The sequence below is a fragment of the Sorex araneus genome, chromosome 1 (genome assembly GCF_027595985.1).
Source record: "Sorex araneus isolate mSorAra2 chromosome 1, mSorAra2.pri, whole genome shotgun sequence".
In the NCBI taxonomy this organism is placed as follows: Eukaryota; Metazoa; Chordata; class Mammalia; order Eulipotyphla; family Soricidae; genus Sorex; species Sorex araneus.
In genome coordinates, this window is record NC_073302.1 from 101,486,799 (window position 1) to 101,504,220 (window position 17,422).

At 46.5% G+C, this 17,422-nt stretch overlaps 1 protein-coding gene across 1 annotated transcript in view; it reads right to left on the reverse strand.

Annotated features, from left to right (window-relative positions):
- Positions 1–17,422, reverse strand: part of SEMA5A (semaphorin 5A) — a 446,471-nt gene that overhangs the window by 43,215 nt on the left and 385,834 nt on the right. Inside the window, exon 16 of the mRNA XM_055132169.1 lies at positions 11,646–11,793. Within this exon, the coding sequence (XP_054988144.1) occupies positions 11,646–11,793 (148 nt within the window). The remainder of the gene's footprint in view (positions 1–11,645; positions 11,794–17,422) is intronic.

Genomic DNA, 17,422 nt, shown 5'->3' on the forward strand with positions numbered 1-17,422 from the left:
GTGTGGCCTCCTTCCCAAGTTGGCCGCTTCCCTTTCTCACCCTGGTACCCCAGAGCCCATCGCAAGCAAGCTTAGCTCTTACTCAAAAGAGAGGGCCGGGGAGATAGCTCAGTGGTTAAGGCATTCGCCCTGCATGCAGCCAACCCAGGTTTGTTCCCTGGCGCTGCATTCGGTCCTATGAGCCCTGCCAGGAGTGATCCCCGAGCACAGAACCAGGAGTAAGCCCTGAGCACAGCTGGGTGTGGCCCCGTCCATCCCAGCCCGATGAGACTGAATGGGATGAACATAAGGCGTAAAGTAGAAGAGGAACATGGGTAAAAAAAGAAAATGAAGAGGATCAGATTTTCCTAACATCAGTATGAATTTGGGCATCCACCTACCCTGACTGTGATGGAGCTGAAGATACCGGCACGAGAAACGTGATCAGGTAAATGAATGCAAAGATTAGGTCAGGTAGGACAAGGGGAGCAGGCAGGCGAGAGTAAGGACAGGGCTCTACAGAAAGGGGAGCCTCTGATCTGGAGTGTCCCAAGGGCGGCCTAGAGGTGCTGCAACTTGGATGACTCGGCCCCATTGGGTCCACTTCCAGGAGAGAAGCATCCAGCCTCCTCTCCCCGTTTCAATGGCCAGCACCTGCTAGACACACAGACACAGGCCCAGCCACCCATCTTTGTTAAAGGGGCACAGAAGAGGAAAAGCTTCTGTATTTCTCTGGCCCTTTCTTCCAGAGCCCTTCCTGATAGTCTGGGATATTCCCTGCCTTCCTTCCTCTCAATCCCTTTCCCGAAACAGAGCCTCCTCGGAATCTGGCGACTTGCTCTCTGCTCCCTTCCTTTCAATTTTGACTGCCTGGGAACAAGAATCCGAGGGCCCGTGCCCACTGTCACACTATCACTCCGGGCTGTCATACGCTTGTCAGCTTTGGCTTCAGAGCAGACTTTCAGAGACGGGTGGCTGACACAACAGTTGGGCTCCATGGGCTGGATGCCACAGCGGGTCAGCCCCTTCCCCGGGCCATGCCTGAGCAGAGGCCGTATCCATGGAGAGCCGCTGGTCTGACTGGGATGTGCGGGGCTCAACTTCCTGCCACCCAAACCTCTTGGCAGCATGAAAAAGCTAATGAGATCCTGACCCCGGGGCATGTTGGACCGAAGGATGATTCTGAAGCAGAGAAATACGATCAAGAACTGGGGCCATGGTTCTGCAATGGTATACAGACCTTGCCTGTGTGAGGGCCAGGGTTCAACCTTGACGTCACAGCACAAAAATGTGTGTTTTTTTTTTTTTTGCTTTTTGGGTCACACCCAGTGATGCTCAGAAGTTACTCCTGGCTCTGCACTCAGGAATTATTCCTGGAGGTGCTGGGGGACCCTATAGGATGGCGGGGATCGAACCCGGGTCGGCCACGTGCAAGGCAAACACCCTACCTGCTGTACTATCGTTCGGCCCCATATGTGTGATTCTTGAAAAGTGAAAGAGATGAGCCAAGATGCAAATGCATGAAGGGGCCTAGACCCAGTTTGGTACCCGAGGATCAGACGTGGCTTGTCCAAATCAGTGGGGTGGCAAGAACTCACCGTGTGAGACCACTTTGCCCACCTCGAACACTCTTATTCTTTTCAATTTTGGGTTGGGGGTCACACCAGCAGTGCTCAGGGGCTATGCCTGGCTCTGTGCTCAGGCATGACCCGTGGAGGTGCTGAGGGGGCCATATACAGTGCCAGGGATTCAAACTGGGGTTGACTGCGTGCAAGGCATTTGCCTCAGCACCTGTGCTCTCTCTTCTGTCTCTCCAACTCCTTAAAACTCAGAACCACCAACACGTCCCAAGAGTGCTCTCAGTAAGCGCATTGCCAAGTGCTCAGCGCAGCTAGAAAGAGACAGTTCAGCTACAGAAATCGGTGGAATCTAAGCTTCTAAGCCGGAAAGGACATGCAATGGACTTACTTACTCAAGGTGTATTCTCTACACATGGTCCATGACTAGCCCCACACTACAGGCCAGGGTATCATCAAAGGCTGGAAGGGACACTTGGAAAAGAAAACTCACTGACTGCTTTTGAAAGAACTTTCCCTCGGCTCTCAATGTAGGAAGTCACACTTAATTACTCATTTTGTAGCTATTAAAAAGCTGGCATTGTTTGAAGCCGAGGTCTGGACTTCTACGGCTGAGCTTTCATTAGGTCTTTAAAATAATTGGATTGTTGTGCGGGTGCCGTGTACTATACAGCCTACAAAGGGTTTTAAATGCGCGGCCATTAAGTGGGCACTGCTGTCATTGAGAATACTGATCCTTTGTTTCCACAGAACTTTCATGCAGTTTAACATCAGCTTTGGAGTGATCTGCATCATGACATTATCAGAAAGTTATAAGGGAAAAATGTACTAGTCACTGGCTTTTGCCGCAGCAGAAAATATGTATCCACGAATACAGCTTTGAGTTAACTTTTTAATTACAGTATTGATTATTAGAGGCAGAAACAAATCTGAATTTCTCTAAAGTCAAAGAAATTCATGCTATACTTTGCCAGAAATGCAGCACAGTTGGTAAAATACTCCAGATCTTCATACCAATGGCAAGTTCCAGAGACTGGAAATGAAAATTTATATGTTCTAGAGATACAGACTTTGATAGATTAATTCCGATAATCCATCATTTTCCTTTTCTCTCCCTCCTAGTCATGCATCATTTTAAAACTTGATTGCCGAACTTTCAGCACTAGATTTGAGAACACATACACTTTTGTGTCCACCCATCATGCCACTTGATTTTCTGTAGTGTTAGTACGTTTTCCAAGATACTCAAGCTTCCTTTAACCAAATGTGGCAACTCTGCATTGATGATCTTTCATATTTGCAAGCGCTCTGCTGATAAATCTCATAACAGAAGGAAGCAGGCTTTGCAATCTCGGTGTATGAAGATGTAATATCTAGGTTTCATGGAGGCAGAGCAATGAAGAATGTCTGGGAGAAGAGAATGACCCTTTTGAGCATGGGCAAACAGCAAGATTTCACACTGCGACCTTCTGCCCGAAGGTCAAGGTCCTTTACTTTTGGCTGGAAATGGAGCACGTGGACACTCAGGATCTGTTGCCACAACACCACTGAGAGCAAACACACCTCTTAGCATCCGCTGGGAGTGGTATTTGAGAAGCAGCTTCCTTCAGTGGAAGGGGAAGGAAAAAGCTGGGGAATTGGTCTTTCATTCCCTTTCTTTATTTTTTGGGGGGAAGGGAGACACATCCAGGGGTGCTCAGGGCTCATTCCTGGTCCTGCACTCAGGGATCTCTCCTGGCAGAACTCAGGGATGGGGTAATCAGCGATTAAACCTGAGTCAGCTGTGTGCAAGGCAAATGCCCTGCCTGCTGTTCTATTGCTGTGACCCTAAGTTAAGATTTTGAAGAATCGATGTAACAAAGATAATTATTGTCAGGAGTTATTATCATCAAAGCAAAAAAATGAAATAAAAGCATGTCAAAGGTAATTAACATCAAGGCTGCCATTCTAAATCATCTGGTTACTTATTTTATTTATTTTTTTTTATTTATTTATTTTTTTTAATTTATTTATTTTTAATTAGAGAATCACCGTGAGGGTACAGTTACAGATTTATACACTTCTGTGCTCACACTTCCCTCATACAAAGTTTGGGAACCCATCCCTTCACCAGTGCCCATTCTCCACCACCCGTAAACCCAGTGTCCCTCCCACCCTCCCCAATCCCATCTCCCCCCCACCCCACCCTGCCACTGTGGCAAGGCATTCCCTTCTGCTTTCTCTCTCTAATTAGCTGTTGTGGTTTGCAACAAAGGTGTTGAGTGGCCGCTGTGCTCAGTCTCTAGCCCTCATTCAGCCCGCAACTCCCTTCCCCCACATGGCCTTCGACTGCAATGTAGTTGATGATCGCTTCTCTGAGTTGACCTTTCCCCGGAACGTGAGGCCAGCCTCGAAGCCATGGAGTCAACCTCCTGGTACTTATTTCTACAGTTCTTGGGTGTTAGTCTCCCACTCTGTTATTCTATATACCATAGATGAGTGCAATCTTTCTATGTCTGTCTCTCTCTTTCTGACTCATTTCACTCAGCATGAAACTTTTCATGCCCATCCACTTAACTACAAAGTTCTTGACCTCCTTTTTTCTAACAGCTGCATAGTATTCCATTGTATAGATGTACCAAAGTTTCCTCAACCAGTCATCCGTTCTGGGGCATTCGGGTTTTTTCCAGATTCTGGCTATTGTAAACAGTGCTGCGATGAACATACATGTGCAGATGTTGTTTCGATTGTACTTTTTTGATTCTCTGGGATATATTCCCAGCAGTGGTACTGCTGGGTCAAATGGGAATTCAATATCTAATTTTTTGAGAGTCGTCCAAATTGTTTTCCAGAAGGGCTGAACCAGTCGGCATTCCCACCAGCAGTGAAGAAGGGTCCCTTTCTCCCCACATCCTCTCCAACAGCGGTTGCTTTTGTTCTTTTGGATGTGTGCTAGTCTCTGTGGTGTGAGGTGGTATCTCATGGTTGTTTTGATCTGCATCTCTCTGATGATTAGTGATGTAGAGCACTTTTTCATGTGCCTTTTGGCCATTCGTATTTCTTCCTTGGTAAAGTTTCTGTTCATTTCTTTGCCCCATTTTTTGATGGGGTTGGATGTTTTCTTCTTGTAGAGCTCAACCAGTGCTTTATATACCATTGATATCAACCCCTTATCTGATGGGTATTGTGTAAATATCCTTTCCCATTCTGTGGATAGTCTTTGTACTCTGGTCACTGTATCTCTTGCGGTGCAGAAGCTTTTTAGTTTAATGTAGTCCCATTTGTTGATCTCTGTTTTTACTAGATTGCTTAGTTCCGTGTCACCTTTGAAGATACCCTTATCTTCAATATCGTGGAAGGTTTCGCCGACCTTGTCTTCAATGTACCTTATGGTTTGTGGTCTAATGTTGAGGTCTTTAATCCATTTTGATCTGACTTTTGTGCATGGTGTCAGGTCAAGGTCTAAACCCATTTTTTTGCATGTGGTTGTCCAGTTGTGCCAGCACCATTTGTTAAAGAGGCTTTCCTTGCTCCACTTCACTTCTTTTGCTCCCTTATCAAAGATTAGATGGTCATACATTTGGGGTTGTGTGTAGGGATATTCCACCCTGTTCCATTGGTCTACGGCTCTGCCTTTGTTCCAGTACCATGCTGTTTTAATTGTTACTGCTTTGTAGTAAAGTTTGAGGTTGGGGAGGGTGATGCCTCCCATCATCTTTTTCCCAAGAATTGTTTTAGCTATCCTTGGACGTTTGTTATTCCATATGAATTTTAGGATTGCTTGATCCATTTCTTTGAAGAATGTCATGGGTATATTTATAGGGATCGCATTGAATCTGTATAATGCTTTAGGGAGTATTGCCATTTTGACAACATTGATTCTCCCTATCCACGAGCAGGGTATATGTTTCCATTTCCTCATGTCCTCTTTGATTTCATGGAGTAGCGTTATGTAGTTTTCTTTGTAAAGGTCTTTTACTTCCTTGGTTAAGCTGATTCCGAGGTACCTGATTTTCTGGGGCACGATTGTGAATGGGATTGCTTTTTTCATGTCCCTTTCCTCTGCCTCATTGTTTGCATATATGAAGGCCATGGATTTTTGGGTATTGATTTTGTAGCCTGCAACTTTACTGTATAAGTCTATTGTTTCTAAGAGTTTCTTAGTAGAGGTTTTAGGCTTCTCTAGATATAGTATCATGTCGTCTGCAAATAGTGAGAGTTTGATTTCTTCCCTTCCTATCTGGATGCCCTTAATCTCTTTTTCTTGTCTAATAGCTATCGCAAGTACTTCCAGTACTATATTGAAGAGGAGTGGTGAGAGTGGGCATCCTTGTCTTGTGCCTGATCTCAGAGGAAAGGCCCTTAGCTTTTCCCCGTTGAGGATAATGCTTGCCGTAGGCTTGTGATAGATGGCTTCGACTATCTTGAGGAACGTTCCTCCAAACCCCATTTTGGCGAGGGTTTTCATCATGAAAGGATGTTGGATCTTGTCAAATGCTTTCTCTGCATCTATTGATATGATCATATGGTTTTTATCTTTCCTTTTGTTGATATGCTGGATTATGTTGATTGATTTCCGAATGTTAAACCATCCTTGCATCCCTGGGATGAATCCCACTTGGTCGTGGTGTATGATCTTTTTGATGAGTTGTTGGATCCTATTTGCTAGTATTTTGTTGAGGATCTTCGCATCGGTGTTCATCAGGGAAATTGGTCTGTAATTTTCTTTCTTAGTGGTGTCTTTGTTTGCTTTTGGTATTAGGGAGATATGTGCTTCATAGAAACTGTTTGGGAGAGTTCCTGTTTTTTCAATTTCCTGCAGGATGGAGATTGGTCAGGATCCGACGGCGGCGGCGGACAGGTGCCAGGCAGGGGCTTCAGGAGAAGCCCCGAGCCGCGGCGGGCAGGGGGCGGGGAGGGGACTTCTGGTTACTTATTTTAAATGAAAAATAAATTGTGACATCAAACTTGGAGTCACTGGCATGGGCAAGGCTTGCCCATAGCAGTGTGACCTCAGCACAGTCTCTTGAAGGTCACTGGCAAGAACCAGGGATGATGGTGCCCTTCGACTCCAAGGCTTGTCTGGGTGACCTCAATTCCCTCATCCTAAGCCCCTACACGAGACCACAGGCACAGCCTATATCAAATGATGGATTCCAGTCTTTCGTGTCACTCCAGAATGCTTAACTGCCACTGCATTTCATTCACCCTTATGTAGTAAGCTAGGAACCGGAAGTCTAACAACGATCAGCCTGATTACAGGTGACAACCTATTACCAAGAGAGGTGAGAAATGAAACCCCAAAATTCTTAAAATCATACAAAATATTAATGTCACCCCAAGGGTGCATGTCTTCGGATGAGCTCCTTTGGAGGGGACGAATGTCCTTAGGGGGAGCTCTTGTCCCTGAGTCCAAGCTCATCAGCAACCTCACTTTGCCTTGATGGTCCCTCGCCCAGAGAGGAAGCAGAGGAACCCAAGAGTCATTATGTCAGGCCTTGGGGCAGGGATGCTGGCTGAGAGAGACCAGGGGACCGTGGGAGGGTGCGGAATCTTGCAAGTGTGTGGATCCAAGGTTTCCCTTAGTCTTTGTCAGTTAGCTTGGTCGAACAAGCCAAGGCTCCCCCTTGCCAAGCCTTCCACACCCTGACCTTGTGTTCCCTGCACTGTATTTTTCTATTATTCTGTCCTATTTTAAGACCTGCCTCTTAAAATTTTAAAGGAACAGGACTAAGGGGTTGACTCTAGGTACAGTGCTGGTCAAGATATCTCTGGAAGCTGTTCATCTTGCTGAATGAACTTTCCCTGATTATGAACTCCCCTTCTCTGGGTCACCCCCAATCCACTCTGAGGCAATGAGTGTGACTCACTCAGATGCCTTAGACAGGCAGACCCACGCAGCATTTGCCTTTCTGTGGCCAGTTAATTTCACTTAGTACAGTGGCGTCCAAGTTCAGTCGTATTGCACTTTGGAGAACTCCCTTCTTTGTGAAGGGCTAAACGGTCCCCCATGGCCTGTGCACAAAGAACTGTCCCTCTGTCCACTCATCTGTCCATCAGCACTCAATGCTGTTCTCACACCAGACTGCGATGACTAATGCTGCCTTGAATATGACAGGACAGACTCTTAGATTCTGGTTCCAGTTCTTCTGGACATAGAGAAATTGAAACCTTTGCAAGCTGTAGAAATATAAAGTGGTGAAAGCACTACAAAAAACAGCATGGGGGATTTCTCCCAAAACAAACAGAACTAACATAGTGTTGAGGAAGGGTTGCTTGGGATTTGGGATTATTCTCTGCAGTGCTTGGGGGTTAGTCCAGCTCTGCACTCATGAGGGTCACTTCTAGCTGTGCTCAAGGGACCATGTGTTGCCTGGGATCGAACCTGGACCTCCCACATGCAAAGCATACACTCCAGCCCATTCAGTCATCTCCCCAGACCCAGACCTAGTATATGCTCTAGCAAACACACTTTCTAAAAGAAGTGAAATTGGACCCTTGACAATTACCTCCATTTGGAAATGTTTAAGAGCAGGGTTTCAACGGAAACCTGCTTTTCTCACACTTTCTGAACTGTACTGCTCTTCCTGAAATTTCAATAAAGGCTTTGTGATTTATTTAAGGGCAAGAACATATAAATTTTACAGATAAAACTTGGGAAATCCTTTCACGATGTTCCAGTTTTAAATTGACAGAGCAAAAAAAAGATTACATATTTTTAAAAACCTGTTCGTGCTTGAGACCAATGCTCTTTTCTTGAGCTACTATGGTACCTAGGTACCTAGTAAGTGTGAGCAGCGGACCCGGGTTGATGCCCGGCACCCCACACAAACCCCCTCTCTGTTATGAGTGATTCCTGGGTGAAGAGCCAGTAGTAAGCCCTGAGCACTGCTGGGTGTGGCCCCAAAACCAAGAAAAGACAAGAGAAATGTAAGCTCTATAAACATGTGCTTTGCTGTATGAATAACACTTCATTAGCATATCATCATTTTTAATAAATTTGAATTCCAGCAAGCAGCTAATAGCCACACAATAACAATTAAGTAATTGGAATTAGAAAGACTTCATTGGAAATGGGTTCAAAGGTTGGGATCTCTGAGATGGCGAAGAGACCACTCAGTAAATGATGGTTGGAGGGATCGCTCAGGATGGTGGATGCATGCAGAAAGTAGACTATGAACCAAATATGATGGCTGCTTGGCGCCTATATTGCAAACCATAACACCATAACACCCAAGTTATAACCTCCGAAAGGAGAGAGTAAGAGGGAATGTGTCTGTCACAGAGGCAGCGGGTGGGAGGGGGTGGGGATGGCGGGAGGGACACTAGGAACACTGTTGGTGGAGAATGGGCACTGGTGGAGGGTACTTGAATATTGTTTGATTGAAAAGTAATCATGAAAATTTTTAAGTCTATAACTGTATCTCATGGTGATTCATTAAAAGAATTCATTCTTTTAATTCATTAAAATTAAAAGAAAAAAAAGAACATCATGGGACACAGGGCCCCTGGACATCACAGGAAGTAGAGGGACAGAGCCAGTGAGAATCCAGCATGGATCAGGACTCCATATATGGGACATCAAGGGACAAAACCAGTGAAGGACCAGCTTGAGGTCTGGACACAGAACATCAGGAGACACAATATTATCATCTTAAAGGGGTCCAATAAATAACTATAACTTCAAAAAAAAAAAAGTAAGTTGGGACTTCCAGTCCAGAGTCTCACAGAGTCACCCGAGGAGACCCGTGCCACACTCTGCTGGAGGCATCAACGCCCTCTTCTCCAAAAGGAGAGTCAGACTCAAACAGGACCTGCCTGGATATCCGGCCTGGATATCTTCCACAACGAGCGCCAGGCCAGGCCAGCAAACTGCGTGGCCATGCATTCACCAACTGCAGCAACAACAGGAAAACCCAACATGTACTGATCTACACTGCTATTACAGAAAAATAATCTTCACAGGCATTGAGTTGATAGGCTACATGTCTCTAAGCAACGCAAAGAAATTCAATCCCTCTCCACACCTGCAATCTGCTTCTGTTCATTCCTCATCTAGTGCTGCCACCTTGGAAGAGGCAAAAAACAAGCAAGCAAACAAACAAACAAACAAACAAACAAAACCAGGGCTTCTTCATATGAGAATGAGAATGAGAATGGATGCTCTTCTACCTGTACAAACAAACCAACCGGATGGTCTCACTGGGCTGCATTCACACCTCCCTGAAAATGCACTGCCAGTAGATTAACTCCGTGGGGAAGAGAAACAAACAAACCGAAATATCTAAGAACTGCCAAGGGACTTGCTGGAGAAATACCTATGTTTTTCTGCATTTGAAAACTGATCCCATTATTTGTTTCATAAATTGTAATTCTAAGAGTCTCCATAAAAATAGATAGACACATATGGCTCTGATAATTGTCAGCAGATGAACTCCCCCAACACACAAACACACACACACACACACACACACACACACTCCAGTGACCTCAGAGGACTCATATCACCAGCTCCTTCACGTCCTTTGTAAAATTTCACTAGTTATTGAATGGAAATTAACTTGCAATAAGAAAATGAAGGACCTGAAATAGTTTCTGAGTTCCATATGACACAACTTTAAGTTATCTTTTACTAGTTTTAGAAACTAAACTGGAAGATCAACTCAGATCATTCACCCCCCTGGATTCCCAACAGATGAGACAAAATGTGACTGGAAGGGAAGAGACCCCAGTCCGATGCCCTGCCCCCTGCAACAAGAATCAATATGATCAAACCAAGAGCTCTGCAACCTTAACTGAGGTCTTTTCCTAGAAGACTTGAACGTTAAGATTTCCTGATGTAATTTCATGAATAACGTGTAAAACTGACATCCGAGACATCAATAAGTATCATTCTAGACAGAACACTTGGATTTCTGGTGGCCGAGAGGTGACTTGGAAACGCACATCTGCAGCAACAGTCCAAGATTCCATTAAAGCCACTGCAATATCTCTGCCAGTCTGAAGGGGAAGAAATCCAATTGTGAGTCCCAATAACAGAAATTTCCTGAGGTCAGGTGTAATATCTGACAAGGCACCTTACAATCCTATTCCTCTCTGACTTTCCCAAGGCTATCTGGGCACGTGCATTTTACATCCTAAGCTTCACAGCAAGACGAGAGCATCTCTCTGGCTCGTGGACCAAGAGGACAAGAGGCGGCAAAGCCCAAGAATAAGGCTGTGGGAGGGAGGAGCTAAGCCAGCCGTCCCTGGGCTGAGCTCTTCATCCCGCCGGCTCTACAGCCATTGTGGGTGAGCACCAGGGCAGGCAAAGGAGATGAGTGTGGAGCAGGCATCAGGGCCGTGCTCTGCCAGGGGAGAAGCAAGGCCGGGCAGTGCTTATTTGGACACATGGAGCTTTACCGGAGGGCTTCAGGTAGACAATGAAATAGGACCTGCGAAGGTCATAGAAAGAACACATCCGTAAGTTCCTGTGCTGTGACATCACCGTATTTTGCCAACAGCCCCAGGAAACTGCTCAACCCTCCGCATGTCAGGGACATGCATGCTGTTCGTCAGGATGGTGACAGGCTCCGTGTGGCCAAGCTGAATACAGAGAGGTGAGCAAAGGTCAACGCTTTGGACAGGGCGCAGACGCCAGAACGGAGACACGCCTCGGGAAGGTGATCTCACGGAGGAACATTCAACTCAAGAAGTTCACGGGCTACCGGAAACTTCTAGTACCCTCCAGACGCACTCTTAGCCAGTGAACCATCTGTGATTCAGAGTGACGAGAAGTGCAGAGCATGTGGTGTTGGACCTGCCCCGTTCTAACCTCACCGGGAGCGGGGAGAGTGTGCAGGGCATCCGGGCTCGGGGAACAGACCTCCTGGTGGGTGAGAATACCAGTTCTGCAGAGCCACTCATGCATGCGGGAGTATTCCGACCCTGGCGCGTCCCACCCACTGAGGACCCGAGAAGCACGAAGTCTTTGCAGAGAGCACTTTGCATATGCGGACACTGGGGGCTCGCCGGCACGCGGAGAACTTCGCGGGTGCAGAGCAGAGGGGACGGGCTGAGGCTCACCCCCCCCCCCCCCCTCAGGGACGAGGGCCCGGCAGCTCCACTTACCACGCTGCAGCCCGCACAGTCAGGCCCGTTCTCGCAGGTTCTGCGGCGCGCTTGAATGCCTCCGCCGCACTGGGCCGTGCACCGCTCCCAGGGCCCCCAGCCCGTCCAGAACATGTGCGGGGGGCACAGGAAGTGCTCGTTGCAGTATCTGTAATGGGAAAAGCAAGAGGGAGAGGGCGCCTTTTAGTGCCCTGGGGGGCCACCGACCCGTCCACTCTCCGCCCCTGCACCGGACGTGCACACATGGGCATGCTCCGCGGTGCCGAGTGACCCCACGGTGAGACGCGCAGATGAGGCACCGGCCATGCTGTGTGCGCGCAGACACGGGGAAGCGCGCGGGGAGCAAGAGGATGCTGAACTCACAAGGCAGGGTGGATCTTCCTGTGCAGCCAATCAAGAGAGAAACAAACAAGACAAACCCTTCACGCGGGCTCCCAGACGGGGGCACACAGACAATACCTAGCTGGGGCACTTCTCTCCCCAACACAAACGCTGAAAGATAAAGCGGGTTAGGAGAACAAAGTCAGCCCGAGTATATCTGGAGTCCGTGGCTCACCCTGGAATCCAGTAAGGCCGGTAATGCTATTCATGGAAGCTAAAGAAAAGTTGCTGCCTAACGTTAGCCTGGTGCTGTGTGCCGTCTACTGTTCAGGCGATTTTATTTTCTAAATGTACTTGGATATTCTCAGACTGATGTCAAAGAAACCTCAACTTCAAGGAGCACCAATCACCCTCAAGACATTGAATTACTGTGTACAAATGGCAACAGTTTTTTTTTTTTTCTTGATAAATAGCTCTTTTGTCCCGTTGCTCTTCGATTTGCTGGAGCGGGCACCAGTAGGGTCTCCATTGTGAGACTTGTTGTGACTGTTTTTGGCATACCAAGTACACCATGGGTAGCTTGCCAGGCTCTGGCATGCGGGCGGGATACTCTCAGTAGCTTGCTGGGCTCTCCGAGAAGGATGGAGGAATTGAACCCGGGTTGGCCGCCTGCAAGGCAAACGCCCTAATTGCTGAGCGATAGCCTTCTTGAGCTCGTGATGAGTCAACTTTCCACTCCATTTTTAAGAGAAATGAGTGAAATGTGGTAAAGTGAGGAGAAAAATAAACAAACCCATGACAAATATCAAGGGAAGAGCCGGGCTTTCTGCAAGTTACAGCCACAAGGCTGCAGAGTGACGGCAAACACAGCCACATTCATTGAGACACATATGGTCACTGCAGGGACGATTCCGATCCCATAATCCATCTCCTAAGCACAGATTTCTCTTCAAGAAAACACTGCAATGTGAGGAGCTTTCTGATGGTGCTCTCCCCACCCAAAGCCATCTGCTGTTAGAAATAAGTGAGAGAGAGAGAGAGAGAGAGACAGAGAGAGAGAGAGAGAGAGAGAGAGAGAGAGAGTGAATCAGAGACAGAGACAGAGAGAGACAGAGAGACAGAGACGGAGACAGACAGACAGAAAGACAGACAGAAGTGCCTAAAATAGACGTGGTGTGTTGTGGGGGCTCCTGGGGACATCGGTAGTGGGAATGGACACTGGTGAAGGGATAGGTGTTGGAGCATTGTATGACTGAAACCCAGTCATGAACAACTTTGTAATTGTGTATCTCACTGTGATTCAATTAAAAAAAAAATTAAAATAAATTCAAACAGGAACGGGCTGAGGCTAGGCCAGCACAGTGCCATGGTGACTGCTAGACAGGCAACCCGGCAAGGCATGACGTATAGCGCATTGCTTCCCTACCTCGGGGGTGGCAGCCAGAGCTAAAGACATAGAGAGAAACTCACACCAAGGAGAGGAGACACAAAACACGATTTTAATGGGTAGAAAACAGGTGCCCCCCAAGTAAAATGAGGTCATGGGGGGGAAGGGTGATGCGTGCCGAATGTAGACTAGAGACTGAACGCAATGGCCACGCAACACCTTTATTGCAAACCACAACACCTAGTCAGAGAGAGAGATCAAAAGGGAATACCCTGCCACAGTGGCAGTGTGGGGTGGGGGGAGATGGGACTGGGGAGGGCGGGAGAGATGCTGGGTTTACTGATGGTAGAGAATGGGCACTGGTGAATGGATGGGTTCTCGAACTTTGTATGGGGGAAACATGAGCACAAAAATGTATAAATCTGTAACTGTACCCTCACGGTGATACACTAATTAAAAATAAATAAATTATTAAAAAAAAAAAGCTTAGGTAACAAAAAAAAAAAAGAAAAAGAAAAAGAAAACAGGTGCCCCGGGACTCAGCTTCCAGGAAACAGGAAAAAGCAGGTAGAGTCTCGCTCTTGAGAGTGAGTCAAAGGTTCAATTGCTCTACCCTCACACCAGGAAAAGTGCATGGTGAAAGCGAGGCTGTGGAAGGTGGGGCTCCCGGAAGAGACCCAACAAGGCAAAGGACAAAGCCAGGCCAAGCTGAAGGGAGGGAAGAGAAAGAGGGGGCTTAGGAATCGAAACAGGGAGAGGGATCCTGGAAAGGAGGTTTAAGGAGAAGAGAAGAAGATGACAGGAAGTGAACTCTTCGTTTTTATTAACAGAGAGGGAACCTGAACTGTGTTTCTGGGGAATCAAGGGAGCCCAACTCCGACCAGGACAAACTAGCAACACCAGCGTTAGAGAGCGAAGACGAGTCGCTTTCTACGCATGAGGTCCGACCCTACTGGCAGATCCAAAATTACACGATCAAAAGGCTTTCCATGCCTTGATGCGGGATGTGGAGCCCCCCTGAAAGTCAAGAGACGGCCCCAGCAGAAAGAGCTAATGCAGCAACTCCCAGCCAGGAGAATCTGGAGACCCAATCCAACTCCTGAGCACTAAAGATGCTCCAAGGCAACACCCTCCACACAGAGAGATGCTTCAAGCAAGATAGGCAAGATGGCAGAAAGAGAAGAAAAATGGATGGATCCGGATGGGGAATGATGGGTACTGGACATGACAGTTAAAGGAACAATGGAAAGTGTCCTGACAAAGGCTCAGCTGAAGGAGGCTGGAGGAGGTTCAGGGAGAAAGGAACCATCATCGTTTTCCTAAATTGTCACTTAAAGAGTGACCCGCAATAGGAAATAGTTATTCCTTTTCGGTTCCCTCTGGAGGAGTCACACGTGGCTGCCAGGTGACCCAACTCCCAGGTCATTCGAGGGCGTAGGGACAGGAGCCTTCTGTTCAGAGAGCACCGACTGAACACTGAGCGTCAGGAGGATTTCAAGAATGTGACCCGAGGAAATGTGAAAATGTGCAGAGTTATAAAAAGTCCAACCATCTGACCACTCCGTGATGCTTCACACATGTGTTGGGGCCGCGAGTATTCCAAGAGGAAATTGCCTTTTGCTCTAAGAACACATTTGGAAGAAGTCATGAAAACTCACACCGTCGGGATGGCGCCTAAAGTTTCCACATGCAGCTCCCACTCCTCGGATGAAGAGAAGGGCCGCCCCCTACTTCCAAATGGATTCATGGACACAGAAAAGGTTGGGGTCTCCTATGCTGCTTGACCTGGTTCGGTTTTCAAAAAACAGATGACAAAAAAGCACAGGGAGAATAAAAGATACTTTACTAAAAATGATTAGGAAACTATTAACTATTAACTTTCAGCAAAAAGCTTGGTGACTGAATCACCATACCCTCCCCTGGTCTCCCCAGCCGGGAAACAGGTGCTCCCGAGGGAGATACCTCCAGTCCAACACCCCACTGAGCTCTTGGTCTCTGCTTTGGTCCCCAATAGAATAGGAACGCCATGTTAGTTATCCTGGAGATTTTCTTTGTTCGAATATTTTTTTCCTCGTTTGTGATAAATAACTACAGTGGCCAGCTGTTGCCCGCTTCATGCAGCTGGCTTGTACCAGCTGACAGCTAATGATTTTTGAAATGTTACTGGTGCTCTTGAATCTCTAAGAACCTTAAAGCACTGAAAGCCACAGATGTGTTTCATGATGTATTAAAAATTAAGATTTTAATTTCTCCCATGACTGATCATTCTCATTTTGCACTTAAAAGTGAATTAATAACTCTGCAATATTTCTCCAAAATTATGCATTTCCCCCCACAAGCCAAGTCTTTGTGAAAAAAGATTACCTTTCATTATAGTATAGACTAGATTTTCAGCAGCATATCATGTTTCTTTCCATTTTCCTTCGGGCCATAAATTGCGTGTTGCTCTGGTGAAGTCTCTGCTAGTTTCTCATTGTGACTTTTATTAGCTCGAACCAATCAGAGTCTTGTGAGAACTATTTTCTCCAGGTTCACTTTAAGTGATTGTCCATTTGCTGAGCCATACCGGGATAATTAAATCTGCAGTGGCACCGGAGAAACTAAAGATACACTGAAACTATAATACTATTCATTTTTACCCACGAGAAAGTGGAGATAATCCATTTAGAGGAGGATAATTGTGTGCAAAGATGATCCTTCTGGCTCGTCATGGGAAAAAGTCAACATGCCATGAAGACAGACAATAACCATGCAAGACACTGCCACTAGTTCCTGGGACCCTTATCGGTGGCAATGTGGGACAGACTTTAAAGTGCTCCTCATGCCATCAACATCCTGTATTTGAGCCCCTCCACGGAGTGACTTGGTGAAGATGACAGGATGTCACGGCCAAGGCTGGAGCACACAGAGTAATGCCCTGGACTCACTTGTTGGCTTTAAAGAAACAAGAGTCTCAAGCTGGAAGGGAACTGACCACAGCCTCCAGCTAATAGCAACACATGGGGATCTGAGAGCTGCAGAAACCACAGGGCGCGGAGGCAGACCCGTCTCTAGTCAAGCAGTAGCTGAGACCACAGGCATGGTCTGCAGCTTGCTACAGCCTCATGAGGTCTGGAGCTAAAGACCAGGGAGCACAGTGCCCAGACTGCAAATGCACAGGCGGTGTGAGACAGACAGGTGATGCTCGCTAGCTGAGCGTGACCGTTATTACAGAAGGACCGCTGAAATTGAATCTGGTACCTGGACGTGTGTGGCTATACTAAAAAAAAAAAAAAAAAAAAAAAAACTTAAAAATGAGCAAGTGACTTTGGATCTAGAAAATGAGTAGAAGAAAGACTTGGACTTCTGTTAACAGGATAAAAAATAAAACTCAACAATGACAAAAGTGAATTAGAGTTAGAAATTAGAAAATGAGCAAAGTGGAGTCAGAGTAACAGTACAGTGGGTAAGGTGCTTGCCTTGCATGCAGCTGACGAGAGTTCAACCGCTGGCACCACATAAGGTCCCTCAAACCCACCAAGACTGATCCCCGAGGGCAGAGCCAGGGGTAATCCCTAAGCAATGTCAGATGTGGCCCCAAAATAAAAGGGAAAAAAAAAGAAAAGAAAAGAAGCAAACAATTTGAATAGATATTTCAAAACACATCAGTGGCCCATAACGCACATGAGATGATGCTCAACATCTTTGTCCTTAGGGAAAGGAAAACCCAAACCACAATGAGAGAATACTTTATATTACACTAATGTGACTAGAATGAAAAAAAGAAAAAAATAACAAATGTTGGCAAGGCTGTGGAAAAAATGGGACTCTTGGACACTGTTGGTAGGAATGTCAAATGGCAAAGTTACTATGAAAATCTAAGCTTCTCTCAAAACTAAAAATACAATTAATGTCTGACCCAGAAATTCCACAGCTTCGTATCGTCTAGCTACACAAAGACTCCAAAGAACTTTAAAAGGGACTTAAACAGGAACTCTTAAGCCAGTGAATAACTGCAGTATTATTCACAACTGTCAAAGGTGAAAGTAACCTGAATGCCAATTGGTAAATGAATAAAGAAAATATGGTG